Source organism: Notolabrus celidotus, chromosome 15 (genome assembly GCF_009762535.1).
Source record: "Notolabrus celidotus isolate fNotCel1 chromosome 15, fNotCel1.pri, whole genome shotgun sequence".
In the NCBI taxonomy this organism is placed as follows: Eukaryota; Metazoa; Chordata; class Actinopteri; order Labriformes; family Labridae; genus Notolabrus; species Notolabrus celidotus.
Window position 1 is genome coordinate 15742317 of NC_048286.1, and position 22253 is coordinate 15764569.

At 38.8% G+C, this 22253-nt stretch overlaps 2 protein-coding genes and 1 long non-coding RNA gene across 3 annotated transcripts; 1 reads left to right on the forward strand and 2 right to left on the reverse strand.

Annotated features, from left to right (window-relative positions):
- Positions 1-255: 255 nt before the first annotated feature.
- On the reverse strand, positions 256-8789 carry LOC117827273 (desmoglein-2-like). The gene is made up of 14 exons (XM_034703806.1): positions 8562-8789; positions 7780-7896; positions 7009-7164; positions 6777-6918; positions 6508-6671; positions 6074-6208; positions 5776-5961; positions 5376-5656; positions 5125-5267; positions 4820-5041; positions 4286-4516; positions 3844-3971; positions 3385-3726; positions 256-2929 (listed from the first exon to the last, which is right to left on the reverse strand). The coding sequence occupies exons 1-14, from the start codon at positions 8613-8615 to the stop codon at positions 1940-1942; spliced, it is 3291 nt and encodes a 1096-aa protein (XP_034559697.1). The 5' UTR covers positions 8616-8789; the 3' UTR covers positions 256-1939.
- A 2321-nt stretch (positions 8790-11110) lies between these two features.
- LOC117827293 lies at positions 11111-13179 on the reverse strand. The gene is made up of 2 exons (XR_004634183.1): positions 12943-13179; positions 11111-12478 (listed from the first exon to the last, which is right to left on the reverse strand). It is a non-coding gene; the product is annotated as an uncharacterized LOC117827293 (long non-coding RNA).
- On the forward strand, positions 12798-21296 carry dsc2l (desmocollin 2 like). The gene is made up of 16 exons (XM_034703832.1): positions 12798-13176; positions 13371-13461; positions 13563-13768; positions 13851-13955; positions 14404-14559; positions 14819-14963; positions 15054-15208; positions 15349-15483; positions 15590-15775; positions 15939-16186; positions 16374-16516; positions 17247-17468; positions 19211-19432; positions 19690-19805; positions 19938-20252; positions 20694-21296. Exons 1-16 carry the CDS (start codon positions 13138-13140, stop codon positions 20889-20891), a joined length of 2682 nt encoding a protein of 893 aa, XP_034559723.1. The 5' UTR covers positions 12798-13137; the 3' UTR covers positions 20892-21296.
- Positions 21297-22253: the final 957 nt, after the last annotated feature.

Consider the following 22253-nt stretch of genomic DNA (forward strand, 5'->3'; position numbering starts at 1 on the left):
GCAGAAAGGGATCTATTTCTTAAATGCTTTTCAGTGCAAATATATTTTAATTCCACCATTTATGGTTAAAGCTAGATAAATGAAATATAGCACGAGTATAAACCCTAAACTTTACACAATGTACACGTACACAGACTATTATAAGGTTGTTTCAAAGTGTGTGTAATATCTATCTATATTGTAATGTACTAGAATAACATGTTCTTCTTTAATCCATAAAATGTCACAGTAATTAAGTTGGACTGAAAGAAAATGTCAGTTTTCTCATATTTTATTTTATTATGTCATCAAGGGCAAAATGTAAAGAAAAAAAAAGCATTTCCATACATAATACTGCTGCTGTAATGCAGTCGCATGCTATGTTCTTACTGAAAATCAGCAATAAAAGATCAAAATACTGACATACCAATAGCCAGATCAGCACTAACAGTTAGTGACACTTAAATGTTTTTAGTGCTTGCAAAGCTCATCCTTGATTACTCTGCCTCCCAACATACTACAATCACATACACATGCACCTGCACACAAAACACACAATTAAAGTCTATCTGGTAATTAATACTATTTACATTCTTACAAAATAGGGATATCATTTTATATTTTACCAACATTCACATCTTTGGCACTAAATCATTTGGAATTAACACTTAGATTTTTATAAAAGTACAAATTCCGAAAAAACACACATCGGGTAAAAATAGTAAAAGAGTGCAACAATATAGCAGAGAGTTTGTCGAGTCTTCTCTTCTTTGGTTTACAGTCAGTATCTCTTTGTTAACTACAGACAAAAAAAAACAGTCTAACCCAGTCTCGGTGCAATAAATCTGTTGAGACTTTGGCTTTGGTTCTTCTGTAAAGGGCCCTTTCATAGGTTCAACAGTCAAACAGCATTTATCTACGTTCAAAGCAGTTTCCAAGGAAGCAGTGGCCACCCATAAAACAGTTCCTTGTTAGTTACAGTTCAACTAAGTTCAAAAATCCAAAATTCAGCAGGGCAGCACAGCTTAAGCTAAAAAAAAATATTAAGATGCAATCCAGATATCTATTTAATTCTAATACACTAAAAAACAACGACAGAGTACTTGGAGCACTGATTCTAGTATTATGGATAGAAGTAGGCGACAGACTAGAGAGGCTTTGTTCTGCTGGAGTCACTTGTAAAATAACTGTGGGTTTCTCAAAACTAACCACCCACAGTATAATTACAGACTTATATTTTAACCAGACCCTAGGAAAATCACTGAGATTAGAACCACAAGAGCAGTAAATAAGGTTTTATTTGACAAAGAGAATAACTGTTAGGATTCAATAAGAGCACTGATCTGTTAAAATGTAAGCCTACAGTGGTTTAAAGTCATTCCGGACCACTCTTGTCACACCCTTCCTTCTCCAGACTGGTAAATTTGGAGCCAGAATTGGCAAGGTTCTTACAGATCTGATGAGACCTGTTCCCATCCATAATCCTAATGCTAATTTGTACCTGAAATACATAGAGTGCTTTGATGGATGTAATTTGTGACAAACACATAGTGTTATGGAACCATGGGAAGAGGTATATCATAATTTAGAAATCGCAGAGGCTTTCTTTTGGCAACAACTACAAGCAATGCCTCCTAAAATTGGTTTCTTTCTTCCAATTCTACACTTTATCTTGAACTTTCAAATACACAAGGGCACTTTTTTTTTTAGTAAGAAGCATTGCCTATTCACCTATACAGCATATGTGTAATTACAAAAAAAGCAGTAGGCTAGTACAGCATTCTATTTTTATAAGTAAACTTTACTTTTATCGGCTTAACTATGATTTATTAACATCTTTCCATCTTTAGGAACATTTTAAAGTCTGCATATGGTCATTTTAGTGTACTCAAAGACACTACATCAAACCTATGTATCCAAATAAGTACAAAATTGCTGGATACACTAAGTGTACACTTATTTATGCTCTTGTACTGGATTCACTGTTTCTCTCAGTTACTGACACCTTCTTATGTTGCACAACTACTCTCTGGCTCCCTTGCACCTTTGGTGCTGCTGTCATGAGTATGTCTTCATGAGATCCTGCAGAACTACGTGAACTCATTGAAAAACTTTTAACCTGCATACCTTGACCTCTGACCTCCACACCCTGCTCTGCAGCCCCATGTCCTGTCTGAACAAAGCCCTGTGCTAAGTGTGCAACTTGCTCTCCACCTGAAGATCCATTCTCCACCACCAGCACCTTTCTGGATGTGGTCCCATGTGAAAGACCTGTTGCCACATGGCCTGTGGCCCCTCCCATTCCCACCTGCCTATCTACAAGGACTACACCCTGAGGACCCTGGATGCCACCAACCTGCACCAACCCCTGACCAAGCCCAACTGAGCCCATTTGACCCACAGCCTGCTGGGTGCCGGACACCAGCACCATCTGTGGCTTGGGATCAACTACATACATGGGTGCGGCGGTCATATACATAGTGGGCTGCTGAATGAGCAGTGTCTGACTGGGATACACATACTGGTCCTGGAAATGCACCTTTGGAAGCATGGATGAATTTTCAGTGATTCGCTCCTCCTGGACAAAAGTTGAGGATCCAGAAGCTACGTTGGAGGTGTTGAGTGTGTTGATGTTGAAGTGATCCCTGTCTCTGATTGATCCTGTGTGGGTGTGAGTGTGTGTGTGAGTGGAGGGCCTGATGGGAGACACTGGTCTGAAGGGAGAGACAGAAATGTTTGCATCCACAGTCTCGGTCACTAAGGTTGAACGCCGGCAAATGTCAGCCAGCGTTTTGAATTTAGGGCCTAGATCATCAAGAAACGCGAGGTCATCGTCCTTCTCCAGAAGACTGCAACAGCCCACAGAACCTGCCAGGGACTCCCGACCCTCATAGTCATAGACCAGCAGAGCATCCTTCTCCTGGGACTGTTGTGCAGCATGGTCGGATTTCTTCAGAGACAAAAAAACATGAAATACTTATTACACCAAGATAACTAATAGTTTATGTCAAAAAATATATATATTCTCTGGTGTATTTATTTTGATTGAGTATTCTGAAAAAAACAAATGCATCATATATCTTTTTGTTGAAATGTGTCTCTGTGGGTGTTTGTTTGTGGAGGGTTGTGGTGGAGCTGACTTTATTTGGTTGAATGCACTTTTTCCTCTATTTACTAGAATAAAGAGTGCTATAATACTCAATTATAAACATACTAATATTATATATGGTCAATTTATGAAAGCATTTTTGTTAATTGAGTTTTTCTATTTTTCACTCATTACTGAGGAGTAGAGTTATAATTTTTTCCTGTAAATAACTGACTTATCACTGTGTCAAACTTAGCCAAACTCCCAAAATCAGACTTGGGTGGGTCTGGAATCTTAATGCAATTTAAAATACTTACACTTGAATAATATTCTCCAAGGAACAGTTCAGAAAGAGCCATCCCATCGAAGGCCCCAGCTCTGTATCGGGAGTACAGATGTTCTTGTCCCGTCATCATCCCAGAGTTCATGTAGTCCATCTCCATATGCTCATGGCCCTGGTTGTATCGGCTGTACCTTTGTATGTCCTCAGTTGTCATAATGGAGCCACCAATGGCTGCTCCTCCACCTTGTGCTCCACCTTGTGCTCCACCTGTTTCTAACAGTCCACCTAGGTACCCTTTTTTTCCGGTAACATTGATGTTCCCGGTTTGAATTTTATTACCATCAACCTCCACAAGGGGAGTAAGGAGAGGAACTTCCTGTAAGAAAAAAGTGAGACCCCATCAGAGATGCATTGATTGAGAGCAAACCTGAATAAAATGTCTTCATAATGTATAAGATCCTTTCACATTAAGACTACACCAATATCAAAGTACCTTGTCCTCTCCTTGTCCCTCTGTGTGATATGAGATCAACTGTTGTTTTGTATCAAAAGGAATTGCCTTGAAATCTCCAGCACCTGCTGCACCTCCACACAGGCAGAACAGCAGCAGAAGGGGAACCACTAAAAACAAACAGATATGACACTGTCATAAAAAAAAATTCTAATAAAAGCATCAAGGGCAGGCCAAATAAATAATCCATCAAACATCAAATAACTTTCATTCAACAAAAGTATTTGATTTGAGGCCAAAAGGTATCACAGTACTACAATGCATGCTATATTCACAATCATCCTTTTTGAGAAATAGCCCATGATCAACCATGCATTCAGTTTGCTAAAACACGTCTACTTTGGCTACCTCACAGGTAAACGTTAATGATTCATATAAATAAACTAACCACAAGACCGAAAGTGCACACTCATACTCTACTCACACAGTAGGAGCAGCAGTCCCAGGAGCAGAAGCAGGATACCTGAAGCTCCAAAACTAGAAGTGGTTATCCTGCGTGCCACACAAGTTTTTGTGTTCTCAGCGCAAGTGCACACAGTTACATCCATGACTTGCAAATCAGCACATGACTTTCCCTGCTGGTCCTTGATCTCCACTGCAATTTTGTAAATCCCAGGCCACAAGTTGGCTTCGTCACGGAAAATAGCCACAGTTTCTGTAGAAGGACATGACACACATTTAATAACAGGTTGCAAGGCTTGTTGAGAACTTGTCAGCATAGATAAGGTTGATAAAAGGTAATAATAGTTAATGTAACATAGCAATGACTTGAAACTGGAACACCGAAATTGAATAAAATTAGTTCAGCAAAGGAGATAGGATGTAGGCGCAAAATTGACACAAACTTGAGATACTCAAAGTAGCCTTATGACCTATATTGCATTGTCTAAAATGGTCTCTTTAATTGAACCCTCTTTGAATGACACTGAAGCAGAGTGTCCATTTTGAGTAATCATACCATTAAGAGGCTCCACTTTCCAATGTCCCTTGCTGCTCTTATGAATCACAGTGAAGTCAAATGGTGCTGAATTGGGGAACTCATCGGCATCTACAGCTGCGACAAAGATGACTTGATCCTCAATGCACATGGTATGAGTTGTAGCTGTCAGTTTTGGACAGTGATCATTAAAGTCCTCCACCTGAATGGCTATGGTCCCTGTGGCTGTTTTTGAGGGAGTCTCTGAAAGTCAGAAGAAGAGAGATCAATATGAAGCCAGTGAAGACCACATTGCAGAGTAATAGCTGCAAGATTTCAGAACTCACCATTTGTGATGCATATAATTTTGGCGTAATATGTTCCATTGATCAAGAACTTTGACTCTCTGTCGGGAATTTTGTTAAGCCTTATATCAGCTGTCCTTACGTCAATATTCAGCCAGTTGTCATCATCCCGGAGCTTGGCATATCTATGATAAAATGAAATACACCATTAGTTTAAATAACAGCCATTCAGAGACAAAAAGAGATTTCTTCACATTTTCAGTTAAATGACATATTGTTTTTTCAGTCCATACCTTACGTTGGTGGCTATTTGTAGTGTGTCGCTGTCAATAGCAGCGTAGTTAGTGATGATTTTGCTGAAGGAGATGGAAGTGTGGTCCTCTGAGATTGTCACCACTTTGACACTTGGTTGGAAACGGGGGCCTTCCTTTTGATTGACCACATTGATTGTAATAGGGTAGGATTTTGAAGTCCAGGACCCTCCTGCCGAGGAACCACTGCCAAAATTGTACGCTGCTTTGTTGGAAACTGACACCTCCAAGTTCAGCACTTTGAGCTCCTCGTAGTCTAAAGCCTGCAGATTCAGGACATGGTAATCACATTAGCCATTGTTAGGATTGTGATAACAGTCACTTATTTGTTGTTTAAAAATCAGTCCACTTAAATGTGATAAGACATTTTGTATTTTTTTACCTTGTTGATCATGATGATTCCCTCATTAGTCATCGAATCAGTACTGATACTGAAATAGCCTCCCTCATTCCCTGAGATTATTTCAAAAACAGCCAGCCAGTTGGCAGAGTACATCAGATCCTTGTCCAGGGCTTTAATCCTCATCACTTCCACATTGATGGTGTTCTCCTGCACACTCCCTTCATACTGCAGATATAACACACCAAGAGCTTGAAGTGACTTTTACACTTTATCAAGGAAGCGGGTAAAAAAAAAAAAGAAGAGGAGTTTTCGTTTGATGTAGTTGTGTCAAACCTACCGATTCCTTTTCCAAGGTAGGGACATTGTCATTAATGTCCAAAATTTTAATCTGGATTTCTCCAGTTCCTGTGTTTCCTCCTGCTTGTCCATTCAAGTCTGATGCTCTTATAGTCAACTTGTATGTATCTTGTCTCTGAGAAAATGGGATCATAGATTCAATACAGTGATTAATAAAATAGCTTGTAGTTTCTATTTAAATCAGTTTGTAATTTACTGTAAATCAACATTTATCTGGGAATTATGTTCATGGTGGGTAAAAGAACATGTTTATAAAATGTGATACCCGAATAAGACTATCCATAACAATGCAGTGTGATTCCATGTCCAACATTGTTCTGACTGCTGTGCTACCAGCTGAAAGTTTTTCCAACAAATAGATAAAGTTGTGATGCACAGCGACAGAAGAATTTCAGGTAAGCAAAGTTCCCTCACCTCCCTATCCAGACTGTTCCGTTGAACCATGACCTCTCCAGTCCTAGAGTTCATATAAAACATCCCAGCCGTACTGCTGTGTTCCACAATGCTGTAGCTGAGCATTGAGCGGAGTGTGTTCTCTTCATCAGCATCAGTAGCTATCACTTTCATCACAACGGTACCTAGAAATATCCCCAGTGAAAAGTAAATGACACATCAGCTCCTGGTGGAAAATATTATGATGCCATGTCTGCAGTTGATAAGAATTCTGAAGAGGATTTAAATACCTGCTGCACTTGATTCATTGACAGATCCAACTTGCTCTGCTGTAATGATCGGGATGCAATCATTCACATCCAGAACAGTAATTTTGAGATCTAGGTCTTTCTCAGCCAAGGTCCCATCGGTATATCTTGCCAGACCCTTCAACTGCAAAATGGAATATCACACTTTCTTAACAATGTTTCTAAGATTAACACTTCCTGTTAGGCTTTCTATGACAAAGAAATCTGCTCTTACATGGTAGAAAGGGATCTCCTCTCTGTCCAGGATGGCTGTGATTTTCACATAACCAGTGTTTTCGTTAATTTGAAATACACCCACAGGAGCCTGGTTAACACCAGGTCCCGTGAGAGAGTAGAATATTTTTGTATAATTCTCCTTATCAGAGCGGATCTGAAAAATAAAGACACAAACACAAAATTAATTCACTTGTTTGGAACATCTAAGATCTTCAATAACACAGAATATTAAAAAGCTAGTTAATTATACTGAAAGTTTTATCACAAATTTCATTTTGCTGCACTCAGTGATTTAGTAGTATTCAAACATTGTAAGTGAAGGCATGTGAGATGATGCGTATAGTACTCTGAAGTTCAACTGCAAAAGAGACCCAGCTCATCAAATGATTTCCATCAATGACTGTATGGCTTGGAAACCTAAAACCTAATATATAGCTGTGATTTTCAACTAGATAAGCTCAAGCACATCAAAACAGGTGTTATGTATGAACAGTGATGTGTTCATTGATATGTTGTGTCTCCACTGACTCATTCTGAGTATGGATGTTTGCCAATGTCTGGGGAGCTGTACTCACAAACACTCTGAGAGTTAGTCATTAAAATAAAAGACTGGTAGCCTGTGGATAAACCACGTTCAGTCACTCTCTACCCAATATGATGTCATTATTTAACGGGTTAAAATGGTGTAGCACCTGCTTAAAATGCTCTGTAGAATATTCAGGGTTAGCAGATTTAAACAATTCTTTAAACTGACACAAAAAGTACACACTCTCGCAATGCTCGCCATTCCAGTGTAATCATGGTTTTCTTTCAGCTTTCTGGGAGCGATGATCCACTCTCTCTTCTGTCTGTGGAACACATTTCCTTCTGCGCTCACAAAAACAAGCTACAGGAGAACAAAAGAGGAAAAAAGAGATCATTAAATTAGTAACAATTACAGCATTAACCAGCAGGTTGTTGCTCTTGCCTTATGCACACATGGCACCTAATTACTTTACATAATGAGAACTACTACACGAATCTGTAATGCATATTATACTTAATTTTTCACAGAACAGACATCATTTCATTGTTTTGAATATACCCTGTCAGTATAATAAACATTTACTGTCTCTTTAAATTTGCATTCAAAAGTGAAATGTCTCCATATTTCCACATATCACAACTGAGACATGTCTCATCCCTATCCATGTCAGCCCACAGCTCTGTGGTCCCAAACTTGATAATTAGACTCTTTACTTTTTTCCCCACATCCGCTATTCCGAGAATTACCCTGATTATGGAAACCCGCTTTGATGGAGATGATATAAAGAAAGAGTTGTTCCGTGACATTTCAGCACAATACAAGAGTGTCCATGTAAACAGAGACTGCGCATTAACTTTTATTCCGTATCTATGGTTGCTCACACGCTGGTCAAACTTTTACGCACAAAAGGGGGGATCTATCCACTGGTGTAAATACCCCACCAGCAGAGAGCCACACCTGTTTACATAGTTTACTCTCCAAACAATACTGTACATCGAACAATAAACACTGAGTCGTGGACTTACCGTTAGAAATGACGCTAGTAGAATAAACAGGCAACCTTTCAGCAATGGAGTCATACCGGCTTGAAGAAAAATCAACTTCTTTTTCCTCCCGTTGAAGTGAAATCGCGTGAAGTTGACACTTAACTGTGGTCTTCCGTCAGTTTCGTACAGACTTTGACCTATAGAGGGGTAGGGACTTTTTACAGCACTAGGCGGTTCCTCCCTCTGTTTGATTGCTCACAGGCGACTGCTGATAACAGGCGAAGAAGGGAGGTATTATGTCCTGCGTGCATAGCTGTAATACTTGTGTTCTGCAGACTATTGTCTCTGACGCGGCACAGAAAAGGTAGACAAGATTAAGGGGGAAATCAACCGAGAATTGGCAACAAAAAGTGTCCTAAACCACAGGGACACGAATTATTGGGAATTCTTGGGGTGCAAATGTGTGAAATTCTGTTTTGTGGTTTAAAACCGTTTATTAAAGTGTTAGAAAATAGCCATATGGAGAATGAAGTAAGGGATTAGTTGTGATTTGATATCCAGTTAAAAATGTATTTTGCCAGTTTGAATCAACTTTCTCACTCACCAGTAAAACTTCACAGGTGCCTGTCAAATTCCAGTTTCTAGGTTCACCACGACTCAGAAGCACTGCAGCTAAACATTCAGATGCACACTAGACTGCATGTGTATTTTTGGGTGCACGCATCTCTATTGCTGATGGAGAGGAGAAGATCTTCATTGGCACAGTGCAAGGTTTGCATTGCCAAGTAACCTGGAGCTTTTACTCCCAAGGTGTCCAAAGGTGTGTCAGGGAGGATGAGTTCAGTTTTATCTCCCCTAGTGAGGCTATTAGTTTGCTTCAAGGGCGTGTGATGGATTAGTTTGTCAGTAAATCTTATACTTCACTTCATTTGATCTTCTCCTGAGTCTGGCTTTTTTTTTTTTTTACACAGAGTGAGAGTGGTTGCCTTGAGAGCAATACATTATTGTTCATAGGCTTTATCAGTATCTAACATTAATAGCAGCACAAAGGTGAATAGGCAGTTTCAATGACACTTTATAATAGGTGACATGATAAAACTGCACCTCAGACAGAGATAAACATGTGTAAATAACTACAACCCCTGACAACGCTAGTGGCAGGCACGAAATTGCTCATTGAATACAAGATCAGTTAGGGATCACTAAAAGTTTAATAGTCTGGTTGAGTATTAAGTGCATTCTGAAAATGCAGCAGAGCGAGTCTGTTACCAAGCATGTCACTTGAGCTGGGTGTGTCAAATTTCTGTCCAGTTTAAGTGACCAAACAACTTTTGTAGGATGCAGCATATATGTGTCAACACTGCCCCACACATGAACTGCCACTGGTGTGTACGTAAAGGCTATTTTGACAGACAAATGAACAGCCCTTGAGAACACAGCAGACAGTGGATCAATAATCATGCAGCAGTAGTACAACCAATAGTTTTAAGAGGACTTGAGAACAGTGTAAATAATAATAAAGACCATAAAATCAAGAATAAAATGTTTTACCAAACATATTTCTCTCTTATTTTCAAGGCAGCTCCCTGACACTAATGCATTCAGTATGACAGCACCTCTTCCTCCATGTTAGTTATTATAGCTTGTTTTCTTTGTAACTCTTGTGTATAGCTTGAATACTTTAATTGCCTTCTCTGGAAGCTGTGGTTTGGAATGCTGTCAAATTCTGATGAGTTATATTGTGAGTTTTTTGTGAAATCCATTTGTTTGCATGGGAATAAACTCCTGTCAGGACAGTCCATAAGGACCACCAGCTGAAATATGTTTGGATGAATGTAGGTGCAAACACAAAAAATAAAGAATTGAAAGAGCCATACAAGGGTAGAGGGTGGGTAATGGGGGAGGGGGTGTTAAAGCAGCATTTTATTTTATTTTATTTCTTCACTTGACTGCAGTTGACGCATTCATTAGATAATTCAAACTCAAACTAGATATGTGTGTTAAGTAAATTCATTCATATTCATTTTTATTTTCTCTTCATGATTCTTTAATCACTACTTTGAATCTACTTTTTTTTCTTATCTTATAACTAACTTTTATTTCCCTTATTTTAATTATCATTGTTATATTCATTGCTTTATTAAGCTACTTACCTGTTTACTCATTAGAAGTACATATATACAATTATTTTATTTAACATTATAGTCTTTTATATTTATTTATTTGTATGTGTGTATGTGTATGTGTGTTTGTGTATGTATGTATGTATGTATGTATGTATGTATGTATGTATGTATGTATGTATGTATGTATGTATGTATGTACAGTATAGTTATTATTTCATTTTATGTATGTATATATTATTATTATTTATTTTTCTTTTTTTGTATGTGTATATATATGCTTTCATATTACTATGTTTAAAACATGAAAATATGTTTGAAATACTCGACCTGTATTGTAAAGCTTTCGTTTTGCCAATAAAAAACAAATCTTGAAAGAAAAAGACAGTCCATAAGAATTCAAAAGCAAAATTAACTACAATGTTGAGCAAAAACCTACTGTACTAAAAAGAAAAATAAGTCGCATTTAAGCAATACTTGAACAGGACATATTTATTGCAGGATTTTTGTGGTTGACTGTTCCAGATAGCTGTGCCAAGCAAAACCAACTAACCTGGTTGCTTGTACACCTCATTGTGTTTGCATCTCAGTATGATCTGAGTATAAAACAACTACACACTAATAATCACATAGCTATTAGTCACATGATTTTCTAAACAGACACTAGTGAGCAACTTGTCTCACCCAAATACAATCCTTCACGCATGACGTGAATGCCCCACCCTGCCTCTTTGCTGGCACTCATCCAACAGGAATGAAGAGAGGGGTGGAGTAGGTGAATTGGGGTCAATCAGAAAACTTTTTTTAACCCCAGGCCATACATGTCGCTGTCACTTGAATTACAACACAACTGGAAGTGTCATCTGTCGCGCCTTGTGTTGTTGTAAAACATCTGTCATGAGCTTTCTGGAAACACAAATGAGATGCTGTCGTCATGCAGCCAATTTGCATATATTTTACAGCTTACATGTCATTGATACACCTGTTGATACTAGGGAAGATCATAAAAAAAACAGATTTGCCAAATGACTAGGCTACAATACTGTCAGTCAAGTTCAAGATGGATATTGAGAAATCTTTTGACGTGACGTAAAGATATTTTCTGATGAACTCTTTTATAGACTATGAAAAACTATGATGCAAGAGTCTTTCTGAGAAATGAATCACTTTTGTCTGTCTCCAAAATGTCCCACTCAGCAGAAAAGGGCCTGAAGTAATGCTTTGGTTATTTTCAGCAACTAAAACACCTCTGTTGTAACTCCTAATCCCACATTACATGGACAGTGTGGGGGTGAAGGGGATGTTAGAGATTGCATTACCGTGAGAATAAGTAGAAATCCACAGGCTTTATCTCCAAACATGAATTGCGACACATAATTCACTTTCATTTCACATTGGGAGTGACAGTAGTTAACTCACTGTTAAGACTCCAAGCCCCAAAACCTTTCATTATGTCCACACCCTTGACTCACAGCAACCCAGTCTTCCTGACATTTTTCTCACCTTTCCTGTTGCTGCCTGACTTCCTGTGACACTCACAAACAATGTCCACACTATTACAGTACATCCAAACTGGATGTCAAGTTTAAAAGGACACAGGCCAATTGTTAGCCGCTCTGACAGCTCTCACTTTTTATCAGTAGTTTATGGTGATAGCGATTGCCTCGCTGTGGGAGCAGAGCCTCCCCCACAACCAGGCTTCATTCAGCACACATTCCTGTGGTGTTAAGTGAAGAGCCCATTTCTGAGCAGAATGCTTCAGTGGAGCCATGGAGGAAGAGAGGAGGGGCAGGCAGGGGTCAATCTCTTGGGAGAGGCTTCTCAGAGCAGATACTTTTGAAAAAGACAAACAAGTGGTTTAAGTTGAGAAAATTCAAATAATGCTTTATTAAAACATGACAAAAGCACATGCACATGCACCTTCTTTGCCATTAGACACCCATTTAATAACCTTATAAGACATAATTTTGCTTTTATATGAGTAACTTTCTCAAATGTGACAACAATAACTCTTCCTATGAAGATTAGATGTTGTCTAGCTTTGTGTTAATGTCTTCCAAAAGTCTGAAAATGATTAAATTAACTAGAAGAATGGTTCCCCCTGCTGGCAGATATAACACACATTTGCCAACATTTAGGAATGTACTTGTTCAGCACGATAGCAACACACAACGCACTGACTGAGCACTGAGCTCTGCCCTGGGGGTGCTTCGCCTCGAATCGCCTGCTGGTGCTTCTAGGGAGGTTCACAGGCTGGGTGTGGCATTCAAGGTGTGTCTTTCTTTTTATTGACTCACCGTCGGTAGCGGCTTATACTCAGTGTAAAGTCCGCCTGTCTTGACAAGTGACAGCACCAGTCTAAGAAGAGACGAGTATCTTCAGTTTGAGCTTTTTTTTGACCCGTCTGTCACTCACTCACTGGACATTAAACTCTCGGTGGAGTCCAGCTTCCTAGTGCGGAACACTTTAAAAGCCGCCAGAGGTCTTCAAACATGGCGAATGTTTTAATTTGCAACATATTCCTGCTGCTGGTAAGTCCTTCCAATGCTCTGTTTTAAAACAAAAGCTTTAAGCTTTGTACTTGTATCACTACACTTACATTGTAATTAATTTCAGTGAAGAAGAAATTAGTGTAACTATTTACTATTAGAGGGACAGTTTCATAACAAATTACCACCTTTTATTTGATATTTAAACTCACTGAGAGTTTGATTTCCTACTTCAGATCCTGTCCGTTGTGGAGTCGTGTTACCTCCCCAGCTCTCAGTACGTGTACGCGCCACGAACAATACTGTCTGGACAGTATGTCACAACAGGTATTCATTCCTTTTCTCAGTTGTACATTAATATCTTTCCTGCATGCACCAGCTTTTGTTCTGTAACCCACACTTTACCTCTACCTTTCTCGTTATTTCAGTGGAAGTTGGAGACTGCGACACCAAATCAATCCACTTCACTGTATACGATCCAAGATTTACAATATACAGTAATGGGTCAGTCGAAGCTGCTGCTACAGTGCCAGTAGCATGGGAGACATTTTTTGTGTATGTTGAAGACAACGTTGGCCAGCAAAGAGAGATTGCAGTGCACCTCCACAATACAAGGAAGGGGAAAGGGGACAGGGTAAGATTAAGATTGAACATGACTGTATGCTTTCTGGGATGTATAGAATGAGAATGGTGATTGATGTTCCTACATGTTACAGCACACAGACCAATCCTTCCTGAAGCGCTCAAAGAGGCGGTGGAGTCCCCCTCCCTTCAACATACTAGAGAATGATGAGGGACCTTATCCTAAAGATATTGAAAAGGTAATCTACGTCTGTACATTAGAAGTGTCTTTAGCATTGCAGTTCCTATGATAAGCTTTATGTTACACAACTTTTAATTATTTGGGGTATTATTTCCAACACAAACCCACAAATGCTTTTCCTTTCCCTCTTGCAGCTCTTGCCTCTCTTTTCTCCCTTGTACATAATTTCCCAGATTATCTTATTCCCACACCCAGACACACCTTGCGCTTCGAAGACTTTTGGCTGACTTTATACGATGATTAATTCCTGTGGTTTGTTCTTACCTGCATTTCCAGATTGTCATATGGAATAAGCTGAACTTTTTTTTCTTTTTTTTTTTTCTCACCAATTTCATAGTATTTCCAGCTGTAAGAGATTACACAGGCATTTCATTGGCTTTGGAAACATAATTCAGGAATAAGAGCTGTATTAACTTGTGTATTTCTGTTTTTGTTTTCTAACATAGATTGTGTCAGACACAGCATCTGATCAGGAAGTGTACTACACCTTCAGTGGACCAGGTGTGGATAGGCCTCCAATAGGAGTGTTCAGCCTAAGTAAGGAGTCAGGGATGTTGTCTGTGCACAGAGCAGTGGATCGTGAGACGTACCCAAAGTTTGTTGTAAGTGTGAAATGAGCTGTATTTTGTTTTATAATTGATTAATTGTCCACCCATAAATAATCTATGAAATATTTGATCTAGAAAATGTTGTATTTGGGCCCCAAATTTATATTTACTGTCACATGAGACAAAGCAATACACCCTTAAAAAATTAAAATCAGAACATGTCGAAGAAATTAAGCTATTTCTGCATTTGATCAACTTTGCACCTTTTTGCATTTTTGAGTCAATCTTTTGAAATTGTCTGTTTCTCTCATAGGTAATGACCAGGGTTTTTAACAGATTCACAAATATGGAGACCGACTTACCTTTGGACATTGAAATAAGGATTGATGATGTGAACGACAATGCTCCAACATTCAAAGATGCTCTGCAGTTCACTGTGCCTGAGAAAAGTGAAATAGGTTAGGGACATTAATTACAAAGCATGCACTACAGAATGTGACTGTTAATGTAAGGTGGTTTCTAACTCCATGGTTGTCTTTAAACCACAGGTGAAATTGTGGGGTTGGTAAACGCTACAGACAGAGATGAAGCGGGAAGCCTCCATGTAAAGATCAAGTACTCTCTATTGAGTGGGTTGGACCTTTTTGCCATCAACCCAGTGACAGGAATCATCACCACAAAAACCAACACACTGGACAGAGAGGTGAGCGCCAATGTATTCAGGATTTATAGAAATAACAACCTGAAATGATATTGCAAAAATGATTTATTCTTGTTTGCCTTGAATGTATTTGTTTTTAAAAACTTTGTTCTCTTACCTTTTTTGTCAAATTTTATCTTTAGGTAAAGGACAAGCACATGGTGCTGGTACAAATCAAGGATATGAATGGTGCAGTTAATGGTCTGTCAAACACAGGAACAGCAACCATTACTCTGACAGATATTAACGACAACCCCCCGACTTTTTCTAAACCAACTGTAAGTTCTTAACAGGAAAAATAACAGTGTTTTTAGACCTTTTTTGAACCCCCTTAAAATATTTGTTGCCCTCTTTAAGTGTAAACTCTTGTTTTTTTCTTTTTAGTATGAGGCGAGTGTGCAAGAAAATGAAAGTGAAAAACTTATCCTCCGGATTCCTGTTGAGGATAAGGATTTGAAAAACACACCAAACTGGGTTGCAAAGTTTCTTCTCACCAAAGGAAACGAGAAAGGAAACTTCCGAATAGACACTGACCCCAAAACAAATGAAGGTCTTTTGTATGTCGCAAAGGTAAGACTCCATGTGATTGTTGGTGTTATGAAGAAGACATTGTTGATAACAGTAAACTTTTGAATAAGATGCAAAGATTTAATTTCAACAGAAACTAAAGGTGTCTAATGCTGCACTATCAACAGAGTTGTTTTTACAATGAGCTTCCATCCTGTTATTACAGCCCTTGGATTTTGAAAAAAACCCTAAAGTAAATCTTGAGGTTTTGGCACGCAATGTACCTGATTTGAAAGGCACAAGCGCTACGTGGAAGTCCGTCCCAGTGAATGTTGCGGTCAGCAATGTTGATGAAGGTCCAGAATTCACAGCTCCTACAGTCCGCTACACCGTCAAAGAGAACACACCAAACGGCAGTCTAATAGGAACTTACCAAGCTCTGGATCCAGAGAGCAAGAGCGCTGAAGGCATCAAGTAAGCAATCTTAATTTATATTTAATTTATAGTAATGACACTGGCTGCTAACCTACACAGTTCAAGAAATCATCAAGACACCAACCCCAGTCTCTGTTACCTGTCTTAGACACTGGAGGGCAGACTTTTACTGCTGAATCCATGGATATTCTACTTATTCACAAGTGCTTGTCTTATTGTTTTTCAGTTATTACAAGGCCACAGACCCTGCCTCATGGATTAACATCAACAGAGACAATGGAGAGATTAGGGTTGCAAACACTATTGACAGAGAGTCACATTTTGTCAAGGATGGAATCTACACTACCACAGTGAGAGCTGTTGATGCTAGTAAGTAGCTTATAAATGCTGCGCTTTTCTTTTTCATTTACCTTTAAAGCAACTGTTCACATATTTCAGTCTGTTACTATACCACAAATAGTGGAACTTGCGTTGTTAGGATAACAGAAGTACAATAAATTTTCCCGTGCCTCCATAATCTTGCTGGGCCTGATGCAACATGACCAATAAATAAATGACAGGTTCAGACACAGTGCTGGGGCCTGTATCTTCACTCTCATATTCAACCTGTTTTAAAACTGGCTTTGGGTGTTGGGTTTGGCAAATAATTCATCACGCTGTCACTAAGGAAGCTGTGGTTTGAAAAAGTGTCTTGTCCGCATGTCACATCACCAAAGATGCATCATAGTATTTGTCATTAGACCTCAAACCCTTTGATCTCATTGTTATTCCAGCCAAAAGTAACTAAGAAGTCCAGCCCCACCCTCTCCAGTATCTGTCTGTACAAACTCCTCTGGGGTTTGTCTCTCCTGAGAACACCTGTTGACAAGATCTGATGAGACTAGTCATTCATTATGACTCACAGTTCTCTGGTGTTACCGTGAAAATTGGGCTTGTTTCCCAGTTACCTGTCAGAATTTGAAATTCCCACATACGTGACATCGAAGTAGCGTCAAAATGCAGCCAACTAAGCCGATCTTGTTTGTCTTTAGTATGCATGTCCTTTTTGTTTTTTTACATTTTTAAATAAGTACGAACATTTTTCAAACTTTTTTTTCAGCTTCCAAGACAGGTACAGGAACAGTGATCATTGTGGTGGAGGATGAAAATGACAACAAGCCAATGATCCCCCCTAAAGAGCTGGTGTTGTGTGAGAAGGAAGGAGAGCTGGGTTCTGTGCTAGTTACAGCTGAGGACAACGACCAGGCCCCCTTCTCTTCGCCCTTCAGCTTCAGTTTGCCTCATGATCATGACGGCAAATGGTCTTTGACAAGATATAATGGTAGGTACTTAAATTTGTACAAAAAGGCTTTATGTTGGGTCTGTAGTTATTGATTGAGAACATATTGAAAGGGACTGTTTAGAAAAATAACTGTATTCATGTTAGATACTCATACATTGAATGTAGATGATTGGGTACAAGAGCAAGACTTTATTTAAATATCTGTAAAAGCTTTGTGAGAAAAGTTCAAACCCCTAACTCCAAGAAGTGTCATGTTCCCATTGACGTGTTTACAGTCTCATAAACACGTTTGTTTTTGTCTCAGTTATATTTCAAACAGAATTATTAGCCTGCTAACAAGCCAGCTGCAGGCCAAGCTTTGAGGTTGATGTCAATATCCACAGTGGTGGAAGAAGAATTCAGATTATTCATTTAAGTACAAATAACAGTACATAATTTTATTCTGAAGTCTTGCTTTCAAAAACATAATTTGCTAATTATTGTTGATGCAGGAATATGTATCATTTTAATGTTGGAGCACTTTTATTTGAACTTACCCTGAGTCCTTTCTTTACAGTTTGGCAGTTGACTATTTATAATATTTTTATGGCCTTTAAGTATGGCTGTCCAATAACAGTGCATGAAAAACTACAAGACTTAGCTCTTAAATAAAGACGCAAAGTAGTATATCAAAGACAGTGAAAACAGTACTTCTTTGATTTTCAAAACTTTTATTATTTTAAATTCACAGTGCTTACAAGAGTCAGCATCATTGGAACAGCACACAGATATAATGAAACACCGCTCAATTACATACACCCCCCCCCACCCACACCGCTTATCCAAACAATTAAAACAACAATAAATACACATAAATAAATAACAGAAATTTCAAAAAAGAATAATAATTAAAAACATATTTAACCCTCCTGTTATGTTGTGGGTCAAACTGACCCCTTTTAAAGTCTACTTTAGGCAATATATGCCTTCCAAACCAGCTTAATGCAGCATAAAAATATGGGCAGCATGTGACAGAAGAGGTTTTCTCGTGTTAATTTATCAACATCACTTCATAAAAAAAAATTAAAAAAAATCAATATGCAAAATAAAATAAACAAAAATCTATGATCTGTAAAACTATTGTATTTATATTTAGAGCTTTCCAATGTACATTAAACAAGTTTTAATATGAAATTAAATGAAAAATGAGTGAGTTATCCTCATTGCACCATGATCTGTGAGAATTAAAAACCACCAATGGACTAAATTTTGATTTAAATGGTTAGTAATTGAGTAAATAACTAGATAAAAAAAAAAAAATGTGTATTGGGATTTCTTTTTTGATAATTGAATATGCCCTGGGTCAAATTGACCCAGGAACATTATTGCTGTTCCTGAGAAACAAACATAACAGGAGGGTTAAAAAAAAAAAAAGGATAATAATTATAACAAAAAAGTAATTAAATTTACAGTTTATGAGGCCGCACATGCATAGAGATTTACAAAAATGTTTTATAAAAATATATGGAAACATGGCACTTCTAACAACTTGAGAGATACATCATTATAATTACATTACTTTCACATGTTAAACAAATACAAAACATGAACATTATGAATGCGTCCATGAAGAAGTGAGTGAGACATTTTATAGTAAGAAAATCTTCCTGTGTGCAATTATATCGGTTTCCACCGACTATGTGCAAGGGACATTTTAAGTACACAGGTTGATTCTTGAGATTCTTGCTTTTTCATGGCCAACCTGGATTTCATCCGACTTTTAACATCTGCTTCCTCCTTAGGCACAGCAGCTACGTTGAAGCACCTTAAAGAGCTTCCTACAGGGATACACCATGTTACCGTGGAGGTTAAAGATCTGCAGGGCTTTGGTGAAGAACAGACGGCCAAAGTAAGGATCTGCCAGTGCAAGAACGGAGTCTGCTTGGCCAAGGCAAGCAGCGTGTCATTAGGGCCAATGGGTATACTGGCTCTGCTGTTGCCCCTGGCCCTCCTCCTCCTGCTCGGTGAGTAACCTCAGCGCTATACTCTCGCCCAGCAGAATTGTTTATACAACATTGTGTTGATAATAAAACTGAGCTCAAAAAGAGAGATAGAGAGACTGAATTATGCATTATATATTAGGAAATGAGTAATATTAGTATTATACAGGGTACAATGCCATACTGCTAACTCGTGTGATGTCTTCTACACCTGCCAGGCTGTATATTAGGAATGCAATCTTTATGCACTCATTTCTGACATTCCTTCATTGTTATCGCAGGCCTACTACTCGCCTTTTTCTGTGCGACTAAGAGAGAGAAAATGGAGCTTGAAGATGTTGGAGACAGCGGAGGAATCCTGCTCAAATCAAACACTGAAGCCCCAGGAGAGGAAGTGGTAAGGACATGATAATGAAAGAAGCGCCTTGGCTCAAACCTAAGCAGAGAAAAACCAGGGATGAACTGATTATCTATCTTTCTTTCGTTTTCTTGGTTTTGATTGCTGTTGCATTTTGATTTTGCTGTACAGGATGCAAGTCTCATCACTGTTCCCACCATTATTAACGACACAATGGTGAAGGGCTCGGTTAAGGATGTGAATGCAGGATGGCCGGGGACCAAGAGCATGAGCACCATGGGAGGCATGGGTGCACAGGATACTGGACTGTACACAACTGGTGGCACAACAACTGAGTACTATACTGGCCAGTTTGGTGGCCGTTATGGCTCAGGGTACAATGGAGGTCAGCTGCTTGGTAGTGGTATGGAGTTTGACAGCAGATACGTTGCCCAGGACTCATCTTTTCTTCAAACCTGGCAGACAAATGGCCGCTATCTACAACAGGTACATTTTTTTTCGTTTTAGTTATTGTATAGTTTTTTGAGTGTCTGGTTTTTGATTTATCTAGTAAGACATAAACTATGCCTATCATGTGGAGTTGGCACAAAAGTGGTAGAAATCAAATGTGTCTGGATGTGTACACCTTTCATTCTCTGAGGTTTAATAACTCTGTTATCTGTTAGAGCTTAGGAAGGTCTCACGTGTAATATAATCTTGTTCTCTAAGCCGTGATAGTATCCTTGGTTAAACTTTAATATTCCTCAACTTCTTTGGAAGACACATTTTTTTTCTAACTTGTTGGTCAGATGTTTGTTTTCAGTGCAATATCTGACTGCCACTCATATCCTTGCAGCTTTGTGTTATCACATGGTGTATTACTTTCCTTGCTCACAGCAACACAAGATAATAACACGCTTCCTCTCCCATTCTTCTTTTGTCTTGCAGAAGCTGCCCTACCTTGGAACAGAGGACGACGGACGCTATGCAGAGGACATCATCCACTCCTATGGGTACGAGGGGGTGGGCTCTAACGCTGGCTCCGTGGGATGCTGCAGTGAATTTGGCGACACTGAGAACCTCGAATTCCTAAACACACTGGGACCAAAGTTCAAAAGTCTGGCAGAAGTCTGCAAGAAGACATGAACAGTACAGCTCAGAATGAATGGTGTTGAATTTTCACAGTATGTAGAGAGGCCTAGGAAGTGAATGTTTGGTCCGCCCCTGAACAAGAATGAGAGAAAGAATCAGCAGGTGGCATCAATGTGTGCACACTGCTCCGCTATTGCTTATTGTTGTAAGTTAATTTTTTTTGGCTGTTTTTTGGTTAAGTCTTTTGCACTGAAAACTATGCATATGCAGTAAGTTGTACATACTTTGTGTTGTGTGTTATGTGTTGTTCGCTTTTAGAGGTTTGTTTTTTCATTCATCAATCAGCTGTACCTGCTTGTCCTTTCAGTGGGTGGCAGAAGCTGGTTTTACTGGTTGAGTGTGGCAGTTGTTGTCATATAAGGGTTTTCTATCAATAAATAACACATCTGGGTATTTTAATGGTTTTGTTGATAGCCTTTGTTCAACATAATGTTAGATTTTTAATTTGTTTGGCTAATTTGAAATGTTTGTACTGTGTTTTGTATATATTTTTTAAAGAAAGATAAAATAAAAAAACACATTACACAAGACAAAAGGATGTTTTTTTTTTCTAAGAATATAATTTCCATTTACCAAGTGATTCACCTCATAAGACATGTTTGTTGACTGTCTGTGCCTGGTTTTCTAAATCACATTGTAATTATCTGTGCAAACACATTCCAGAGCAACTCTTGACCGCCGCTTGGGCGTAGCTTCAGCCCGCAGTGTCACAGAGGTTGTTGCACCATTAAGACAGTAATCCTGTCAAAGTCAGCACAAGGGCGTGAAAGGGAGGAGTGAGGTGTTACCGACACTGCCTGAAACTGTCTGAGTACAATACTGACCCTGTACAAGATTCGTAAATGAGTTGTAAAAATGCATTGGCAAGCTTTGGAAAGGGAATCTGACACACCCCATTTGTGCAGAGTTAGTAGTAATCTAGCAGACATTCTTCTGGTAGACTTTTTCTCTTGCAGCATTAGACTTTTAATGGAGGACAATTCATAATGCTTCTTCTTCAGGCATTTTGAAATAACCTGTAGCCAAAGAGTACAGCTTTGCTAGCAGCTCTAACTCAAGTTACAGTATAATTCCAAAGAACATTAACTTGTGAAATGTAAAACAAAAGCTTCCTCATACCACTTTGTTTTTGTACTTTGGCTGAAAGATAGAAGGGGATATGTGAGCAGACACAGTTGATCATTGTGCTCTGCCTGTGTGTACCCTGGTGAATGATTTACTGGGTGTGGCACTGATCTTACCCAACATGAAGAGAACAATTCTCCACCTACTAGCTAATGTTTACCTCTTCTGCAGATCAAGTTGGTGCACTTAACGTGGACTATCATTGCCCCCTCCTGTTATCATCAAGTTCTA

Bases quoted from the DNA above. Each gene is read 5' to 3' on its own strand.
- LOC117827273 (XM_034703806.1), bottom strand. From the start codon at position 8,615: ATGACTCCATTGCTGAAAGGTTGCCTGTTTATTCTACTAGCGTCATTT. The intron at 7,165-7,779 runs GTGTGTACTTTT...TTTATTTTTCAG, and splicing joins GAATGGCGAGCATTGCGAGA to ATCCGCTCTGATAAGGAGAA. The intron at 4,517-4,819 runs GTATGATTACTC...GTCCTTCTACAG, and splicing joins GAAAGTGGAGCCTCTTAATG to AAACTGTGGCTATTTTCCGT.
- dsc2l (XM_034703832.1), top strand. From the start codon at position 13,138: ATGGCGAATGTTTTAATTTGCAACATATTCCTGCTGCTG. The intron at 14,964-15,053 runs GTTAGGGACATT...TTTAAACCACAG, and splicing joins GCCTGAGAAAAGTGAAATAG to GTGAAATTGTGGGGTTGGTA. The intron at 19,433-19,689 runs GTGAGTAACCTC...TTGTTATCGCAG, and splicing joins GGCCCTCCTCCTCCTGCTCG to GCCTACTACTCGCCTTTTTC.